Source organism: Scyliorhinus canicula, chromosome 16, assembly GCF_902713615.1.
Source record: "Scyliorhinus canicula chromosome 16, sScyCan1.1, whole genome shotgun sequence".
Lineage (NCBI taxonomy): Eukaryota > Metazoa > Chordata > Chondrichthyes > Carcharhiniformes > Scyliorhinidae > Scyliorhinus > Scyliorhinus canicula.
The window spans coordinates 139,249,640-139,269,911 of record NC_052161.1 but is presented as its reverse complement, the minus strand read 5'-3'; the positions used below and the strand labels follow the sequence as shown (position 1 = coordinate 139,269,911).

Below are 20,272 nucleotides of genomic sequence, written 5' to 3'. Positions count from 1 at the left end.
AAATGGTGAGTTTGTAAAATCACCGTAGCCCCGAACGACCATTGGCTGCTTCCCCCTTTGAGGGGGGAGAGCAAACTGGTGCTGATTAAACCTGAGGGTCACCACACACCTCAGCCGAGGGGCAAGGTAGAGAAGGCGGGACCTTCATGAATAACCTCAGCCGGTACGGCAATTGAACCCACGCTGCTGGCCTCTCTCTGAATCACGAACCAACCATCCAGCCAACTGAGCTAAACCGCTAATGCTACTTGCTGCGCGCAATGATGTATCGTGCTCACAGGATCAATAATTCACTCAGGGATTCAGAGGTCCTGTAGTAAACATGCATTTTTACATGTTGTAGCCTGGGCCTGTGGATCGTAATGGTCTACGCTCCAACCTACTTCCCATCACGTGGCTTGCCGGGATCTTCCCTCCTCGTAACGCCTGCCATTGGCCATGATGGAAAGATTTGCAGGTTGAGAGTCAACCTGTTTGGCCGCGTTGTAAAACCCACGGTCCTTGGCCATCCGGTCCTCGAGTGGGACTCAAACCTTTGAGATTCTGCCTCAGGGAGAGGGACAGAGACAGCAACCACTGCAGCACGAGTCTTCTGTAGCCATTGAAAACTAGGGCAGACCAGAACTGTGAGGATTGCCTCATTGAGATTGTATCCCTCGCATCAAAAACAAGCTGAACCCTTGTGCCATCTTGTTGTCAGTTTTTGAGATAATTGTGTCCAATGATTGAATTAGTTATTTCAATTTTAAAAGACATATGTTTCTTCACAAACAAGTCAGGACATTGTGCAAGATGAAAATGAGCAACTCTAATTGCCACCCAGAATTCACTGGATGCATTGGTATTCATTAGGTGCATGTCACATGTTGGAATCCTCGGGGCAGTGATATCTGATTGAGAACTTTAGGAAGGCGATTGTGTTGGCGAATAAGCTTCTCTAATTGGCTGTCTTGTTAATGGACCCGAGCTTTACTCTCGGCTAATCCCAGCAGCCAAGACAGACAGGTTGAAGTACAATTACAGCAAAGGTTTGATATGCAGTGTGTAAAATTACAAAGAACTATTTTCTATCTGCCACTTATGAATGATGAGGACAGTTTTGTGCTACAGACTCCTGTCCGTGGGAGGCTGGGTTAGAAAGTGGATAGAGTGACTCCACTTTAGAACCATTACTGACATAAAGGAGAGAGAGCTCAGCCTGAATGTATACCCAGGTCATTGGGGGGGGGGAAGGACAATATTCTAACAAACTGCACCTCTCTGTCTATTTTAGTTGCAAACCAGCTCCATATTTATTACTATTTCCCATTTATAGTTTGAAAGGAAGCCCCCCTCACCCGCACACTCACTCGCACGCTCACTCACACACACACACACGTCTACACACACATTCCCATTCACACACACACACACGTGCACTCTGTTGTAAACACACACTCTCCCCCATACACGCACATACTCATGAACATGCATACACTCTCCCTCGCACACGCATACACTCTCGCTCGCACACTCTCTCCACACACTCTCCCTCACACACGCTCTCCCTCACACATGCACTCTCTCGCACACGCTCTCCCTCGCACACGCTGTCCCTCGCACACGCTCTCCCTCGCACACACTCTCTCCACACACGCTCTCCCTCAGACACACTTTCCCTCACACACGCTCTCCCTCGCACACGCTCTCCCTCGCACACGCTCTCCCTCACACACGCTCTCCCTCGCACACACTCTCCCTCACACACGCTCTCCCTCACACACGCTCTCCCTCACACACACTCTCCCTCACACACGCTCTCCCTCAGACACACTTTCCCTCGCACACGCTCTCCCTCGCACATGGACACACACCCTCGCACATGCATATCCACGTGCTCAGCACACACACTGCCTCTCACATTCACATTCCCACTCTTTCTCTCTCACAGACAGACGCACACACTTGAGCGCACAGTGACCGTGATCTACTGGCTGTTCACACTGCCGGGATATTCCTGTCCCACGTTGGTGAACAGGTTTCCAGGCGACAAGTGGTGCAGTCACCGGGAAATCCCATTGACAACGACAGGGCTGGTAAATCCTGCTAGCGGGCTGCCTGCACCACATGAAAAACATGTGGCGGTGTGGTCGGTAAATCCCGCCCAGTATTTGGCAACCCTAATGTTAATACCGCCCCACCAAAGGAACTCTTCATAGTACTAATACCCCCTGAAAATTTATTGTGGCATTACCCTCCCCCTCCCAGAACCCTTCATAGTTTACCCCACAGGGAAGGCCTTGTTATATTAATCATCGCATCAAAACATTCCAAGTATTGCTATCCCCCCCACATTCCACCCCACAGCCCTCAGAGAACACCTCTCGGTATTAATATATGAAAATGAAGATTGCTTATTGTCACAAGTAGGCTCCAAATGAAGTTACTGTGAAAAACCCCTTGTCACCACATTCTGGCGCCTGTTTGGGGAGACTGGTACAGGAATCGAACCGTGAATGCTGGCCTGCTTTCAAAGCCAGCGATTTAGCCCTGTGCTATACCAGTCCCCCCCCCCCCCCCCCCCCAAACCACCACCACCCACCCCCCCGGGACTCATCCAAGTATTAACATATCCTCAGTGACCCCCTCTGGTTATAGAAACACTTATTACTGAAAATGGTTTATTGTATCAGCAACAGGTTCTAGAAACGCAACCCTTTTTGTTTGAAATAATTTTTATTGAAAAATTTTGAATTTATACAATAATAACGCACCATAGTAAAATACCAAAAATAACAATAATATTAACAATCATAAACATTCGCCCCACCTCCATGAACAACACAGCATTTTAACAACAACGCAAATTAACACACTATAATATGGAACACCCCCCCCCCTCCCCCCGGGTTGCTGCTGCCAAGATACCTATCTCTGAGCCAGGAAGTCCAGAAAAGGCTGCCATCGTTTATAGAACCCTTGCATTGAACCTCTCAGGGCAAATTTGACCCTTTCCAATTTTATAAATCCCGCCATGTCACTGATCCAGGTCTCCACACTTGGGGGCCTTGCATCCTTCCACTGTAGCAGAATCCTTCGTCGGGCTACTAGGGACGCAAAGGCCAGGACACCGGCCTCTTTCGCCTTCTGCATTCCCGGCTCTACCTCAACTCCAAAAATCGCGAGTCCCCACCCTGGTTTGACCCTGGATCCAACGACTCTCGACACCGTCCCCGCCACCCCCTTCCAGAATTCTTCCAGTGCTGGGCATGCCCAGAACATATGGGCGTGGTTCGCTGGACTCCCCGAACATCTGGTGCACCTGTCCTCACCCCCAAAGAACCTACTCATCCTAGTCCCGGACATGTGGACCCGGTGCAGCACCTTAAATTGGATGAGGCTAAGCCTCGCACATGAGGAGGAAGAGTTGACTCTCTCCAAGGCATCCGCCCAAGTCCCATCCTCTATCTGCTCCCCGAGTCCCTCCTCCCATTTAGCCTTCAGCTCCTCCACTGACGACTCCTCCACCTCCTGCATTACCTTATAGATGTCAGACACCTTCCCCTCTCCGACCCACACCCCCGAAAGCACTCTGTCCATCGTCCCCCGCGAGGGCAGCAAAGGGAATCCCTCTACCTGTCGCCTAGCAAACGCCTTTACCTGCAAGTATCTGAACATGTTCCCTTGGGGAAGGCCAAATTTATCTTCCAGTTCCCCCAGGCCCGCACTAGAAACGCAAAGCTAGTGAGCGTAGGCAACCACAGGATCCCCGTGTGGTGACCTCTCTCCCAGTTCGTGCCACTATCCCAATCGACGCTCCCGCAGTGACATGTTCCCGTTTTTCTGTTCTTTCCGTGAGCTTTTCCAGGCCTCTGTTAGACGAATAAGAATGTCTCTAATGTTGTGTCTTGTCCGCACCCAGCCCCCCCTGACCTCTCCCCATCGATGATGAAACGTCGGAGTGGGGTCCCTCATCCCCACCTTTGCTTTTGTAATCCAACGGGAACATTTGGCGTAACAGCGATAAAATAAGCGGAAAACCAAAGCCCCCCCCCCTCCCCCAGCTCTTGTTTTCTTTTTGAAACTGTCCCTTCCTGACCACTTGTTGTTTTAAAGTTATTTATATTTTATTATTGCAGTAATCTACCTGCTGATGGCCTCCACCCCAAATCACCCCATCTGCTCAGAGAATGCTGGTTGGTTGATTTTTATTTTTTTTTTGGAAAATGACCTGAAAGTTGTGAAGGTGATAGGCGGCGGAAGGGGCTGTGACACGGCCGCTGAAATCATTCGACCTAAACTCCCGCTGCTGAAGGTCTCAGCCGACGCCCCTCAGCGAGCTGGGAAAATCCTCCAATAGACCTGAACATGGAGACTGGTCGGAACGGGGTCGTGCATTAATCAGAATGATGTGTTTCTGTTGGCGGCCGTCCTAACTGACACCGATCACATCCTTAATGCGCCAATGTCAACCCATAGACCACTCCCTTTGGCTTTTCTTTAAGGAGAAGGAGGCGGATCTGACCTCCAACCCCACGCTCCCTCCCTCCTTTCCTATTGGTCCCAGTAAGAAGTCTTACAACACCAGGTTAAAGTCCAACATGTTTGTTTCAAACACTAGCTTTCGGAGCACTGCTCCTTCCGTGAGGAAGGAGCAGTGCTCCGAAAGCTAGTGTTTGAAACAAACATGTTAGACTTTAACCTGGTGTTGTAAGACTTCTTACTGTGCTCACCCCAGTCCAACGCCAGCATCTCCACATCATTCCTACTGGTCCGACAATGTGTTGCCAATCCTCCAACTCACCGGGGCTGTCCGCCACTCCCGTCACTCTAAAGATTAAGCTGCAGGTCACCATTGGGTTCAAACGCTGGGCAACAACCATTGCGAGCGAACGCTTCCATTTATTAATCGTAAAAATATTGGAGACGGAAGGATATGGGTTGTTCGACTGTCAAGAACCACCCACTGAGGTACTGAAGGATCTGTGGATTGCGGATTGGGGGGTCAGTGAGCTGGATCTCCAATGGAGGCGGGACAGATGGGAGCAGTGCCTCCCACGTAACCTCCAGACACAGATCCAGCCACGGTTGGCAACGCTAGACCCAAGGAAAGTCACCTCCCCATGTACTGCTCTCCTTTAGTTCCACCATGTGACTACAGATGTCTGATAGCAGCTGCAGCAATGGTAGGCTTGCGGTATTTCGCTCGGCCTACTTGGAGCGATCCATCGTTCAAAACGCTAACAATGCAGTTCCCCAGGGGACATACATAGAAAATAGGAGCAGGAGGAGGCCATTCGGCCCCTCGAGCCTGCTCTGCCATTCATCATGATCAGGGCTGATCATTCAGTTCAATTCCCTGATCCCGCCTTCCCCCCCATATCCCTTTATCCCTTCAGCCCCATGAGTGATATCTAATTCCTTCTTGAAATCACACAATGTTTTGGCTTCAACTACTATTTGTGGTTGTGAGTTCCACAGATTGGAACAGACCAATAAAGATGATCAGAAGGCGCCAACCCCTAACCTGAGGGCACTTATAGGGAGCTTGAAACATCCATTTGTTACTGAGGAATACTGGACGCTGGCTATCGGCACAGCATGTGCAGGACCCCACTTATGAGTCATTTGTCCGCATTGCTGTTGCCTCTGACTGTATGTTTGTTGTTCTGCTACTTGGAATACAAAAACCACAAGATCCGGCCCTGTTGCTATGTTTCCAGCTAAGGGACACACCCACTGGAACTCATTAGGATCACTCTAACGCTACAGAGAATTATTAACAAGTGGAAAAACATTTTATTTATTTTTTAAAATCTAAATTTAGTGTTCCCAATTCATTTTTTCCAATTAAGAGGCAATTTAGCATGGCCAATCCACCTAGCCTGCACATCTTTTGGGTTGTGGGGGTGTGTAGCCCACGCAGACACGGGCAGAATGTGCAAACTGCACACGGGCAGTGACCCAGAGCCGGGATCGAACCTGGGACCTCGGCGCCGTGAGGCAGCAGGGCTAACCCACTGCGCCACCGTGCTGCCCCGGAAATACATTTTAGAGAGCTCCCCTTCCGATGGGCAACATACACAGCATAACCCTGAAGTTCAGGCACTGTTTTAAAAACTAAAATGGCAGCTTTGACAGGAAATCAAATCGTATTCAAATAATTAGCTTCCGTTGCTTATCAAGCAAAGGCGTGGCGGGGACGAGAACAGTGGTACCTCTACCACAGGCACCATTCTTCCTGCCTTGTTGGCCTATGGTCAGGCATCAGAGGCTTTCATTGCAGCTCTCGGAGGTTGTGGAGTGGCCACAGCAGTCACGTGATACTTGTTGGCGATGAGTATTGTCATGTTTTTTGTACTTTATGGAGTGTCGCAATAAGGGGGCAGTGGACGTTTAACCAAGGCAATGTGCCTTTGTATAGAGTCAGCCAGTCAGGCAGCAACTGGGGAAGGCCCAGTGGGGAACTACTGCAGCTGCACATAATAGTTAACATGTCAAACAAAGTCAGTTTGTTTTGTCCTCCAGGTGTGGAGTCTTCATTGCCCCTAAGCAAACTAAATCCAGTGTAGCTTGGAAAGACAAGCTTAAAATAAAAGTCCCAAATCCCTTGAAGTGAACTTGTAGCGTCGATGTGTTAATGACAAAACAGACCCGCCTCACAAAGCAGACCGAGTATGTGATGACAAAGATTGGCTTCTTTTGCTCACCTGGGGTTTTGCTCAGTGAGGTTTGGAAATTCTTGGTTAGAGGAACAATTATTAGGTGTGTATCAATCTGGAGACGCCGTTTAGGGGTTGCTGACAGATTCCAGGACAGCACGGTAGCACAATGGTTAGCACAGTTGCTTCACAGCTCTCGGGGTCCCAGGTTCGAATCCCAGCTGGGTTACTGTCTGTGCGGAGTCTGCACGTTCTCCCCCTGTCTGCGTGGGTTTCCTCCGGGAGCTCCGGTTTCCTCTCACAATCCAAAGACGTGCAGGTTAGATGGATTGGCCATGCTAAATTGCCCTGTGTGTCCAAAAAGGTTAAGTGGGGTTACTGGGTTACGGGGAAAGGGTGGGTGTTTACGCTTGAGTGGGGTGTTCTTTCCAAGGGCCGGTGCAGACTCGATGGGCCGAATGGCCTCTTTCTGCACTGTAAATTCTATTATTCCAATTTGATTCCTCCTCCTAGATGATAGGGGGAATACATTATTCATTGTCCTGCATCTTTCAATCATTCTTTTTTTAAATAAATGTATCCAATTCATTTTTTCCAATTAAGGGGCAATTTAGTCTGCCCAATCCACCGACCCTGCACATCTTTGGGTTCTGGGAGCGAAACCCACTCAGACACGGGGAGAATGTGCAAACTCCACACGGACAGTGACCCAGAGCCGGGACCGAACCTGGGACCTCAGCGCCGTGAGGCAGCAGTGCTAACCACCGCACCACCCTGCTGCCCTTTTAATCATTATCTTGGTTCTACCGTCTCCCAGCTTTATAATCTTTTGTTATCTTGTTTAGCACCCACTGTAGCAGACATGCAGTGAGTGGCTCCTAATGAGAGTGAGGGTTTACTAATCCCACAGCAAAGGCTAAATCCCTGATCCCTAAGTTTTTTTATCTGTTGAGTTGACCAGGCACTGGGAGAACACGTAAAGGAGAGACTTTGACATGACAAATAACAATTGTGAGGTCCTAATGGAGACAAATCCAAGCTAAATGGATTAGGAATCCCAGTGGTAACCATGACCCACACTTGGTCTGAATTCACACTGCTGCCATATGGAGTTAGGAGCCCATTGGCTATGACAACACTGGTCAGGTTGTCTCTATTCAGGTCTCAGCTTTGCTAGCTCTGCCGCTGAATGGATTCCAGCCAACAATGTACCCAGAAGCACTTAGGTACAGTGCGATACTGTTCCTGCAGTCCCACTGCAGCTAGACAGACAGGCATAGGTCAGGGCAACACTGGGTCTTCACCTGAAAGAAACACTGTCAAGGGTTCAACTTGGGAAAAGACTTACCTTTGTATTTTTCTCTGATAGAGATGTAACCTGTAACAAACTCATGCACACACTTTGTAAAATATACTGGTGTATGGAGCACAATGATTTGTCTTCAGTTAGCTGTTAACGTTGGAAGTAGAGGCGGTTTGGCCACTGTGTGGTAATTGTTCCTTCATGGGTTGTGGATGGCACTGGCAAGGCCTGTATTTGTTGCCCATCCCGAATTGCCCTTGAACCGAGTGTCTCGCTCGCCCATTTCAGAGGGGGGCAGTTAAGAGTCAACCGCATCGCTGTGGGTCTGGAGTCACATGTAGGCCAGACCGGGTAAGGGCGGCAGATTCCCTTCCCTCAGAGGAGATTATTGAACCTGATGGGTCTTAATGACAATGGATGATAGTTGTCATGGTCACCATGACTGAGACTAGCTTTCAATTCCAGATTTATTAATTAAATTGAAACTCCATCGGTTGCCGTTGGTGGGATTTGAACCCATGTCCCCAGAGCATTAGCCTGGGCCTCTGGGTTACCCCAATGTCACTGCACCCCGGCCCCCCCGACCCCCCCGACACCCCCGCCCCCCCGACACCCCTGCCCCCCCTACACCCCCGCCCCCCCGACACCCCGCCCACCCTACATCCCCGCCCCCGACACCCCCGCCCCCCCGACACCCCGCCCCCCCTACATCCCCGCCCCCGACACCCCCGCCCCCCCCCGACACCCCGACACCCCCGCCCCCCCGACACCCCCGCCCCCCGACACCCCTGCCCCCCGACACCCCCGATCCCCCGGCCCCCCGACACCCCCGACCCCCCCGACACCCCCGACCCCCCCGACAACCCCGCCCCCCCGACACCTCCGCCCCCTGCCCCCCCGACACCCCGCCCCCCCTACATCCCCGCCCCCCGACACCCCCCCCCCCCCCCGACACCCCGACACCCCCACCCCCCCGACACCCCCGCCCCCCCGACACCCCTGCCCCCCCTACACCCCCGCCCCCCCGACACCTCCGCCCCCCGCCCCCCCGACACCCCGCCCCCCCCTACATCCCCGCCCCCCGACACCCCCGCCCCCCCCCCGACACCCCGACACCCCCGCCCCCCCCGACACCCCCGCCCCCCGACACCCCCGCCCCCCCGGCCCCCCCGACACCCCCGACCCCCCCGACACCCCGCCCCCCGACACCCCCTGCCCCCCCTACACCCCTGCCCCCGACACCCCCCGCCCCCCCGACACCCCCGCCCCCCCCACATCCCCGCCCCCCGACACCCCTGACTCCCCCGCCCCCCGACACCCCCGACACCCCGACACCCCCGACACCCACGACCCCCTACACCCCCGCCCCCCGACACCCCCCGCCCCCCCACACCCCCGACACCCCCGACCCCCCCGACACTCCCGACACCCCCCGACACCCCCGACACCCCTGCCGCCCCCTACACCCCCGACACCCCCGGCACCCCCGACCCTCCCTTCACCCCCGCCCCTCCTACACCCCCGACACCCCCGCCCCCCCTTCACCCCCGCCCCCCCGACACCCCCGATCCCCCGGCCCCCCGACACCCCCGACCCCCCCGACACCCCCGACCTCCCCGACACCCCTGCCCCCCCTACACCCCTGCCCCCGACACCCCCGCCCCCCCGACACCCCCCGCCCCCCCGACACCCCTGCCCCCCTACAACCGCTGCCCCCCGACACCCCCGCCCCCCCGACACCCCTGCCCCCCCTACACCCCCGCCCCCCCGACACCCCCGCCCCCCCGACACCCCCGCCCCCCCCTACATCCCCGCCCCCCGACACCCCCGACTCCCCCGCCCCCCCCGACTCCCCCGCCCCCCCCGACACCCCGACACCCCCGACCCCCCTACACCCCCACCCCCCGACACCCCCGCCCCCCCACACCCCCGCCCCCCGACACCCCCGACCCCCCCGACACTCCCGACCCCCCCGACACCCCCGACACCCCCGCCCCCCCCCCCTACACCCCCGCCCCCCGACACCCCCCGGCAACCCCCGACACCCCCGACCCTCGCTTCACCCCCGCCCCTCCTACACCCCCGCCCCCCCGACACCCCCCGATCCCCCGGCCCCCCCGACACCCCCGACACCCCCGACCCCCCCGACACCCCCGACCCCCCCGACATTAAGCAGCATTCAGCATTAGCCTGGGCCTCTGGGTTACCCCAATGTCACTGCACCCCCCCCCCCCCCGACACTCCCGACCCCCCCGATCCCCCCGACACCCCCGACCCCCCCGACACCCCCGACACCCCCCGCCCTCCCGACACCCCCGACCCCCCCCCGCCCCCCCGACACTCCCGACCCCCCCGATCCCCCCGACACCCCCGACACAGTAAATTAAGCAGCATTCCAGCAAAATTGCCAGGTTGTTCTTTGAAAATAATTTCAACAATTGTTCTGGAGAATCTCTCCGCTAAATTAAGAATCTTTCAAACACACCCACAGCTCAGGAAATCTACCCTCCCCTCACAAACCCGATGGTGTTTAGAACGATGGGGGTGTTAAAGGGGGCTGTGTCCTGATTGCTGCCTTACTGTTTAATACCAATAGCTTCCAATGAAAGAATAAGCATGCTTACATTTCATTCAGGTCAATTGCATCATTTCCCTTTCCCCCCAAATCTGCCCCACTGTTCCACAAGATCATGGCCGACCTTTCACGTCAATTCCACTTTCCCATTCTACCCTCACATCCCTTCATTCCTTGGATATCCGCTGATCTGTCCGTCAGTCAGCTCAGTGACGAAGCCTCCACAGCCCTTTGTGGTCGGGAATCCCAAAGATTCAGCACACTCCCGAGTGAAGAAATTCCTTCTCCTCCCGCGTGCTGGCCCCGTCCGGTATTGGTGGATTCATAGCGAGAATGTGCGTTAATTCATTAAAAGCAGTTTAAATCACAGTTGGGCCACGTTAAGAGCGAAAGGGAGGATTTCTGAAAACCAAGAGCCGGATATCTCACTGAACCGCTCCTGATTTTTCCCTCATTTGCAGGTTTTCTGGCAGTCAGCAATGTGGACACATTCACTGCGCGTATCAATACCGGGAGCACTACCACTGTCTGGACCCAGAGTGCAACTATCAGGTACAGCCCCATTCCCAGGACACAATGTCCGATTTTATCGATGTGCTTTTTTATCCATAACATACCTTTGCCTTCGATTTTGCTGCCTTATATTAAACAACAATGACGGGTGAAATGTGAATAATTGACTGACTGAATGTGGCGTTAACAAACACTGAAAATGATGGCTAACTAGCGGCTTTGGCAGGATCTGCGGAGAGAAACAGATTAGAAATGTAAGAGGTTTTAACAAGGTCGAGGAGACAATTGGAACTGTCATCAGAGGGAGGAGCAGAGCCTCTTTTTGGTAGTCGCCACTAGTAGTATTACATGTATTATGGTAAGGCCCATATAGTAGGGGTACATGGGTAAATCCCTGCCTGCTGGCTCCGCCCAGTAGGCGGTGTATAAATGTGTGTGCTCGCCGGTGCTGGTTCCAGCTACAGGAGGAAAAACATCTTCGCTCAATAAAGCCTCGATTATTCCACTCCTCTCGGGCGCGATTCTCCCAAACAGGGAGAAATCGTAAGGCTGGCGTCAAAAACGGGCGGGTTTGACGCCAGCCTCCCCCTCCCCGACCGGGAACCGATTCTGGTCCCCGGTCGGGGCTAGCATGCCGCGGCCGTGAACTCCGGCATCGCGGGCTTAATGAATTTCGTTAAGCCCGCTTGCCAGAGTTTGTGACGGCTGACGCGTCACATGACGTCAGCCGCGCATGCGCGGATTGGAAGACTCCAACCCGCGCATGCGCGGATGACGTCATCGCGCATTTGCGCGAAACCCGCGCATGCGCGGGCCGGGATGCCCCTCAGCCGCCCCGCGAATGGATACAGCGGGGCGGCGGAAGGACAAAGAGTGCGCGGGAATCAGACCCGCTGCCCGCGATCGGTGCCCACCGATTGCGGGCCCATGGCACCCTTGGCACGGCCGTGGTACAGCCGTGCCAATCGGTGCCATGGTTGGCAAGATCGGGACTTTACGGCCGTTTTTACGAACGGCCAGACCAGGTGTGTTTGCCGTTCGTAAAAACGGCCGTAAAGGGCTTGGACTTCGGCCCATCGGCCAGCCGAGAATCGCTGCTCGACGTAAAAAAACGGCGGCAGCGATTCGTGTCGGGAGTCGGGCGTGGGGGGGGGGGGGGGGAGAATAGCGGGAGGGCGTCAGACTAGCGTGGCCGTAAAAATTTACGACCCCCGCTATTCTCTGCACCGTCGTGAGTGCGGAGAATAGCGCCCCTCGTCTTTGTGGAAATTGATAGTGCATCATTCTTCAAGGTGGGAGCTCTGAGGAGAGAATGAGACACTTGGAAAACAGTAAAATACTGACGATGCTGAAACTCTGAGGGGTTCTGCACTCCAGAATCTTCCATTTTTATTCCAGATATCCAGCATCCTCAGTATTTTGCTTTTGCATTATTGCTTGAATGGGGAGAGTCATATTTGCGTTGAAGAGATCTGCATGGAACAGTGGAATTCTCTGTGGTTTCCAGTTGAGGGAAGGTATTAGAGAGCGGGTCCAGTTTTCCGATAGGTTACTTGTGTGTTAATTAAGCTATAACACCCATAGAGTCATTTAACACAAACGCACTGACTACCACATTGCTGGTGGAAAATAAGGTGCTATGTTAGCAATGGAATGTCAAAACCCAGTCTGGAACTAACTTGCCTGTAAAGTGTGAGACCAGCATTGGGTGGAATGTCTGGCAGCCACCACCTAGACGCACTGTGAAATGGGGTAGTGTGTAAATCGTGAGATGCTGCGCACGCAACAATGCTCTCACCAAGTGAGTTACATTTTTTTTTAAATTAATTTTTACGAGACGTGGGCTTCGCTGGCTAGGCCAGCATTTATGGCCCATCCCTAGTTGCCTTTGAGAAGGTGGTGGTAAGCTGCTTTCTTGAATCGCTGCAGTCCTTGTGGTGTTGGTATTCCCACAGTACTATTAGGGGGGAGGCAGTTCCAGCATTTTGATCCAGCGACAGTGAAGGAACAGAGATATGTTTCCAAGTCAGGATGGTGAGTGACTTGGAGGGGAACCTCCAGGTGGTGGGGTTCCCAGGTATCTGCTGCTCCTGTCCTTCTAGATGGTCGAGGTTGTGGGTTTGGAAGGTGCTGCTGAAGGAGCCTTGGTGAGTTACTGCAGTGCATCTTGTAGATGGTACACACGGCTGCCTCTGTTCATCGGTGCTGGAGGGTTTGAATGCTTGTGGTTGGGTTGAAAATCAAGCGGGGCTGCTTTGTCCTGGATGGTGTGGAGCTTCTTGAGTGTTGTTGGAGCAGCACTCATCCAGGCAAGTGGAGAGTATTCCATTACACTCCTGACTTGTGCCTTGTAGATGGTGGCCAGGCTTTGGGGGGGTCAGGAGGTGAGTTACTCGCCGCAGGATTGCTAGTCATTGACCTGCTCTCGTAGCCCCAGCATTTATATAGCTAGTCCAGTTGAGCTTCTGGTCAATGGAAGCCTCCAGGCTGTTGATAGCGGGAATTCATCACTGCCACCTTCTCAGGGGCAGTTACAGATGGGCAATAAATGCTGGGCCTGTAAACGACCAGTTGTGATCGGTCTGGATTTGGGGAGAGTCGGGGCAGAATCCTGTTGGGATTGCATTGACTTCGGGTGTGAGTGAAAACATGGACAAAATCCACGGAGGTATAAACAGCGGCTGATTTGCCATCGCCCAAACCAAAAGAATCCGCCAGGATTTCTCCACCTCATCAAGTTCCCCAGTCCCCCTGTGAGTATTTCCCGGAGATTGGGTGATGGGAGTCAAGCCAGGACAGTGCTAATTTGCCCCTCCCCCTTTCTGAATGCTCAGCACTTGCTTCTGGCGAGTGGTACGTTGCCAGGGGGTGTGGTAAGGGAGGATCCCAGTCATCCGAGTCTGCCCACAATAGCTGGCGCGCTGTCGTCATTCAAACAGGTTGGTCTGAGTGGCAGTTCGATGGGCTCAGAGCTCAGCTTCACTGTATTTACAATCCCATTTAACTGGCTTTTCCATGCCATGCTTAACATTTACAAGAACAAAATAAATTAATCAATTTCTTTAAAAAAAGTGCAAACCAGATTTACCTCCTGTAATATCTCACAGCTTTTATTTATTGTTGATGATAGTACTGTGATTTCTATCACATGGGGGCTGTCTCTTCCCATTAAAAATCAGTGTGTTAGTGCCAGCTGGCTTCAATCCGTGTTTACTGCTGCCAGTGACAGTCTCACCATCTGTTGCCATTTTAGTGAAGCATCATCCTTCGCCTTGCTGACTAAATTAAAAAAATAAAATTAAATATTGACTAAATCCTGGAGCTGAGAAATCTGAATGCATTGACAAAATGATTGGGAGTGTTCGAAATCTCAATCTCTCTCTCTCTCTCTCTCTCTCTCTCCCTCCAGCCCTCTATCATTTCCTTTCTCTCATTCTCTCATTATCATGCACTCTTTCTGCTCCTCTCATTCTCACTTATTTTCTCTTTCTATCTCTTTTTCTCTTGTCCTCTCTCCCTCTCTCATGCTCCTATTTTTCAGCTCTCATTCTCTCTCTATCTCTTTCTATCGCTCTTTCTCTTGTACTCTTTCCTTCTCTCTCTCATACTACTGTTTCTCTCTCATTCTTCCTCTACCACTTTCTATCTCGCTTGTACTCTGTCCTCTCTCTCATACTCGTTTCTCTCTCTCATTCATTCTCTCTCTCTCTCTCTCTCCCATTCATTTTCTCTCACTCTCTCTCTCCCGCCATCATTCGTCTGGTTTAGGGGCTGGTTTAGCACAGGGCTAAATCGCTGGCTTTGAAAGCAGACCAAGGCAGGCCAGCACCACGGTTCAATTCCCATACCAGACTCCCCAAACAGGCGCCGGAATGTGGCGGCTAGGGGCTTTTCAAAGTAACTTCATTTGAAGCCTACTTGTGACAATAAGCAATTTTCATTTCATTTTTCATTTCATTTCCTCTCTTGCTCGCTCTCTCCCTCCGTGGTACCTTTTGCATTTCCTCCACTGACCCTCACATTCTGCCCACTCCCATCATGCTTCTGAAACTTGCCGTAATTCCTGCAGTCATTCGAGACTGAATCCAAATTCAATTAGCTCGGACTCAAATCGTCCGCTGTTTCTCTCTCCACAGATGCTGCCAGACTTGCTGAGTTAATCCAGCATTTTCTGTTGTTATTTCAAATTAAATGAGGTTGGTAATGCAGCAATCACCTGGGAAATGTTGCAATAAACCAAGGTTAAATCCTACCCTGTACTAGGTTAGGCTGTACGTTTTATAAGAGGAGATATTGGGGTCTCTTGTTTGGGTCTTCACTTTCAGTTATTTATGATGGATTACGATGCATATTTCAGGTAAATTCCTGGTCTGTGTTGAGTTAGTTGATGTCAGTTGTACCACTCGTGGGTTAAAGGTATCTCGCTGTTAGGACCAAGAAAGGTTCCCCCAGCTAAGGTTGAGCGATTCGCCTCCAGGCGAAGGAGGGAGTAAACCTGGCTTCAAAGGTCGAACTTGGCCCAAAAGTTTGGTCCAGACTGTCCTTCGAAGCGTCATCTTGAACTGGATCCGTGTTCACCATTCAGATCGTCCCTGGAGTCAAACAGCGCTGCAAGGGAGCAAAAGAAACATAGCTTTCAAACATGACACTGGGGGGCTGGGTCAATGGACAGGTGAGAGTCACTGCCGTGACCCTTGAACCCAGCGACAGTGGGGGGGGTGCATTGGAAGTGGAACGCCACATCCCACCGAACCTGTTTTTGTCACTGTGCCGTTTCTCCACCGCGTCGGGAACTCCTTTAATGGCGGCAGGTAGCCGGGAACCAGCACAGTGACAAACTGGGGGGAGGGGGTGGACAGTGACAGACTGGGGGGGGAGAGGCGTAACTGAGAGACAGTGTCAAACTGGGGGGGTGAGGGATAACTGAGAGACAGTGTCAAACTGGGGGGGTGGCGAGGGATAACTGAGAGACAGTGTCAAACTGGGGGGGGGGGGGAGAGAGAGGCAGGGCAGCACGGTGGTGCAGTGGTTAGCACTGCTGCCTCACGGCGCTGAGGTCCCAGGTTCAATCCCGGCTCTGGGTCACTGTCCGTGTGGAGTTTGCAAATTCTCCCTGTGTCTGCGTGGGTCTGACCTCCACAACCCAAAGATGTGCAGGGTAGGTGGATTGGCCACACTAAATTGCCCCTTAATTGGAAAAAATGAGTTGGGTACTCTAAAAAAAATTTTTTAAACTGGGGGGGGGGGGGGGGGGGGGGATGTATAACTGAGAGACAGTGTCAAACTCGGGGCGCGATGGATGACTGAGAGACAGTGAAAACTAGTGGGGGGGACTAACGGAGAGACAGTGACAAACTGAGGGGCGGGGCGAGGGACAACTGAGAGACAGTGTCAAACTGGGGGGGTGGATAACAGAGACAGTGTCAAACTGGGAGGGGTGAGGGATAACTGAGGGACAGTGTCAAACTGGGGGGGGGGCGAGGGACAACTGAGAGACAGTGTCAAACTGGGGGGGGGGGGCGAGGGATAACTGAGAGACAGTGTCAAACTGGGGGGGGGCGAGGGAGAACTGAGAGACAGTGTCAAACTGGGGGGGGTGAGGGACAACTGAGAGACAGTGTCAAACTGGGGGGGTGAATAACAGAGACAGTGTCAAACTGGGAGGGGTGAGGGATAACTGAGGGACAGTGTCACACTGGGGGGGGCGATGGATAACTGAGAGACAGTGTCAAACTGGGGGGGGTGAGGGACAACTGAGAGACAGTGTCAAACTGGGAGGGGCGAGGGACAACTGAGAGACAGTGTCAAACTGGGGGGGGGTGAGGGACAACTGAGAGACAGTGTCAAACTGGGGGGGGGGTGAGGGACAACTGAGAGACAGTGTCAAACTGGGGGGGTGGATAACAGAGACAGTGTCAAACTGGGGGGGTGGATAACAGAGACAGTGTCAAACTGGGAGGGGTGAGGGATAACTGAGGGACAGTGTCACACTGGGGGGGGCGAGGGATAACTGAGAGACAGTGTCAAACTGGGGGGGGCGAGGGACAACTGAGAGACAGTGTCAAACTGGGGGGGGGGCGAGGGATAACTGAGAGACAGTGTCAATCTGAGGGGGGGTGAGGGACAACTGAGAGACAGTGTCAAACTGGGGGGGGGGGTGAAGGACAACTGAGAGACAGTGTCAAACTGGGTGTGGGGCGAGGGATAACTGAGAGACAGTGTCAAAATGGGGGGGCGAGGGATAACTGAGAGACAGTGTCAAACTGGGGGGGGGTGAGGGATAACTGAGAGACAGTGTCAAACTGGGGGGGGGGGCGAGGGATAACTGAGAGACAGTGTCAATCTGGGGGGGGTGAGGGACAACTGAGAGACAGTGTCAAACTGGGGGGGCGAGGGACAACTGAGAGACAGTGTCAAACTGGGGGGGGGCGAGGGATAACTGAGAGACAGTGTCAAAATGGGGGGGGGCGAGGGATAACTGAGAGACAGTGTCAAACTGGGGGGGGTGAGGGATAACTGAGAGACAGTGTCAAACTGGGGGGGGGGGCGAGGGATAACTGAGAGACAGTGTCAAACTGGGGGGGGCGAGGGATAACTGAGAGACAGTGTCAAACTGAGGGGGCGAGGGATAACTGAGAGACAGTGTCAAACTGGGGGGGTGAGGGGTAACAGAGACAGTGACAAACTGGGGGAGTGGATAACAGAGACAGTGTCAAATTGGGGGGGTGGATAACAGAGACAGTGTCAAACTGGGGGGGGGGGGGGGAGGGGTAACAGAGACAGTGACAAACTGGGGGGGTGAGGGGTAACAGAGACAGTGACAAACTGGGGGGCTGAGGGGTAACAGAGACAGTGACAAACTGGGGGGGTGAGGGGTAACAGAGACAGTGACAAACTGGGGGGGTGAGGGGTAACAGAGACAGTGTCAAACTGGGGGAGTGGATAACAGAGACAGTGTCAAACTGGGGGGGGGGGTGAGGGGTAACAGAGACAGTGACAAACTGGGGGGGGGTGAGGGATAACTGAGAGACAGTGTCAAACTGGGGGGGGGGGCGAGGGATAACTGAGAGACAGTGTCAAACTGGGGGGGGGGCGAGGGATAACTGAGAGACAGTGTCAAACTGGGGGGGGGCGAGGGACAACTGAGAGACAGTGTCAAACTGGGGGGGGGGCGAGGGATAACTGAGAGACAGTGTCAATCTGAGGGGGGGTGAGGGACAACTGAGAGACAGTGTCAAACTGGGGGGGGGTGAAGGACAACTGAGAGACAATGTCAAACTGGGTGTGGGGCGAGGGATAACTGAGAGACAGTGTCAAAATGGGGGGGCGAGGGATAACTGAGAGACAGTGTCAAACTGGGGGGGGGTGAGGGATAACTGAGAGACAGTGTCAAACTGGGGGGGGGCGAGGGATAACTGAGAGACAGTGTCAAACTGGGGGGGGTGAGGGACAACTGAGAGACAGTGTCAAACTGGGGGGGCGAGGGACAACTGAGAGACAGTGTCAAACTGGGGGGGGGCGAGGGATAACTGAGAGACAGTGTCAAAATGGGGGGGGCGAGGGATAACTGAGAGACAGTGTCAAACTGGGGGGGGTGAGGGATAACTGAGAGACAGTGTCAAACTGGGGGGGGGGGCGAGGGATAACTGAGAGACAGTGTCAAACTGGGGGGGGCGAGGGATAACTGAGAGACAGTGTCAAACTGGGGGGGCGAGGGATAACTGAGAGACAGTGTCAAACTGGGGGGGTGAGGGGTAACAGAGACAGTGACAAACTGGGGGAGTGGATAACAGAGACAGTGTCAAATTGGGGGGGTGGATAACAGAGACAGTGTCAAACTGGGGGGGGGTGAGGGGTAACAGAGACAGTGACAAACTGGGGGGGTGAGGGGTAACAGAGACAGTGACAAACTGGGGGGCTGAGGGGTAACAGAGACAGTGACAAACTGGGGGGGTGAGGGGTAACAGAGACAGTGACAAACTGGGGGGGTGAGGGGTAACAGAGACAGTGTCAAACTGGGGGAGTGGATAACAGAGACAGTGTCAAACTGGGGGGGGGGTGAGGGGTAACAGAGACAGTGACAAACTGGGGGGGGGTGAGGGATAACTGAGAGACAGTGTCAAACTGGGGGGGGGGGCGAGGGGTAACTGAGAGACAGTGTCAAACTGGGGGGGGGCGAGGGACAACTGAGAGACAGCGTCAAACTGGGGGGGGCGAGGGATAACTGAGAGACAGTGTCAAACTGGGGGGGCGAGGGATAACTGAGAGACAGTGTCAAACTGGGGGGGTGAGGGGTAACAGAGACAGTGACAAACTGGGGGAGTGGATAACAGAGACAGTGTCAAATTGGGGGGGGTGGATAACAGAGACAGTGTCAAACTGGGGGGGGGGTGAGGGGTAACAGAGACAGTGACAAACTGGGGGGGTGAGGGGTAACAGAGACAGTGACAAACTGGGGGGCTGAGGGGTAACAGAGACAGTGACAAACTGGGGGGGTGAGGGGTAACAGAGACAGTGACAAACTGGGGGGGGTGAGGGGTAACAGAGACAGTGACAAACTGGGGGGGTGAGGGGTAACAGAGACAGTGTCAAACTGGGGGAGTGGATAACAGAGACAGTGTCAAACTGGGGGGGGGGTGAGGGGTAACAGAGACAGTGACAAACGGGGGGGGGGTGAGGGGTAACAGAGACAGTGTCAAACTGGGGGGTTGAGGGGTAACAGAGACAGTGACAAACTGGGGGGGTGAGGGGTAACAGAGACAGTGTCAAACTGGGGGGGTGAGGGGTAACAGAGACAGTGACAAACGGGGGGGGAGGGGTAACAGACAGTGTCAAACTGGGGGGTGTGAGGGGTAACAGACAGTGACAAACTGGGGGGGTGAGGGGTAACAGAGACAGTGACAAACTGGGGGGGGTGAGGATTAACAGAGACAGTGACAAACTGGGGGGTGAGGGGTAACAGAGACAGTGTCAAACTGGGGGGGTGAGGGGTAACAGACAGTGACAAACTGGGGGGGGTGAGGGGTAACAGAGACAGTGACAAACTGGGGGGGGTGAGGGATAACAGAGACAGTGACAAACTGGGGGGGGTGAGGGGTAACAGAGACAGTGACAAACTGGGGGGGGTGAGGGGTAACAGAGACAGTGACAAACTGGGGGGGGTGAGGGGTAACAGAGACAGTGACAAACTGGGGGGGGGGAGGGGTAACAGAGACAGTGACAAACTGGGGGGGGTGAGGG

The 20,272-nt window shown here is 53.9% G+C and overlaps 1 protein-coding gene across 9 annotated transcripts in view; it reads left to right on the top strand.

Annotated features, from left to right (window-relative positions):
* The window catches only part of casz1 (castor zinc finger 1), a 507,648-nt gene that overhangs the window by 412,898 nt on the left and 74,478 nt on the right, over positions 1-20,272 (top strand). For 6 of the 9 annotated variants that reach the window (XM_038773686.1, XM_038773688.1, XM_038773692.1 and 3 more), the window contains 2 exons: positions 4,119-4,175; positions 10,981-11,071. In XM_038773686.1, the coding sequence (XP_038629614.1) occupies positions 4,119-4,175; positions 10,981-11,071 (148 nt within the window). The remainder of the gene's footprint in view (positions 1-4,118; positions 4,176-10,980; positions 11,072-20,272) is intronic. The other 3 variants (XM_038773693.1, XM_038773691.1, XM_038773690.1) reach the window with 1 other exon arrangement.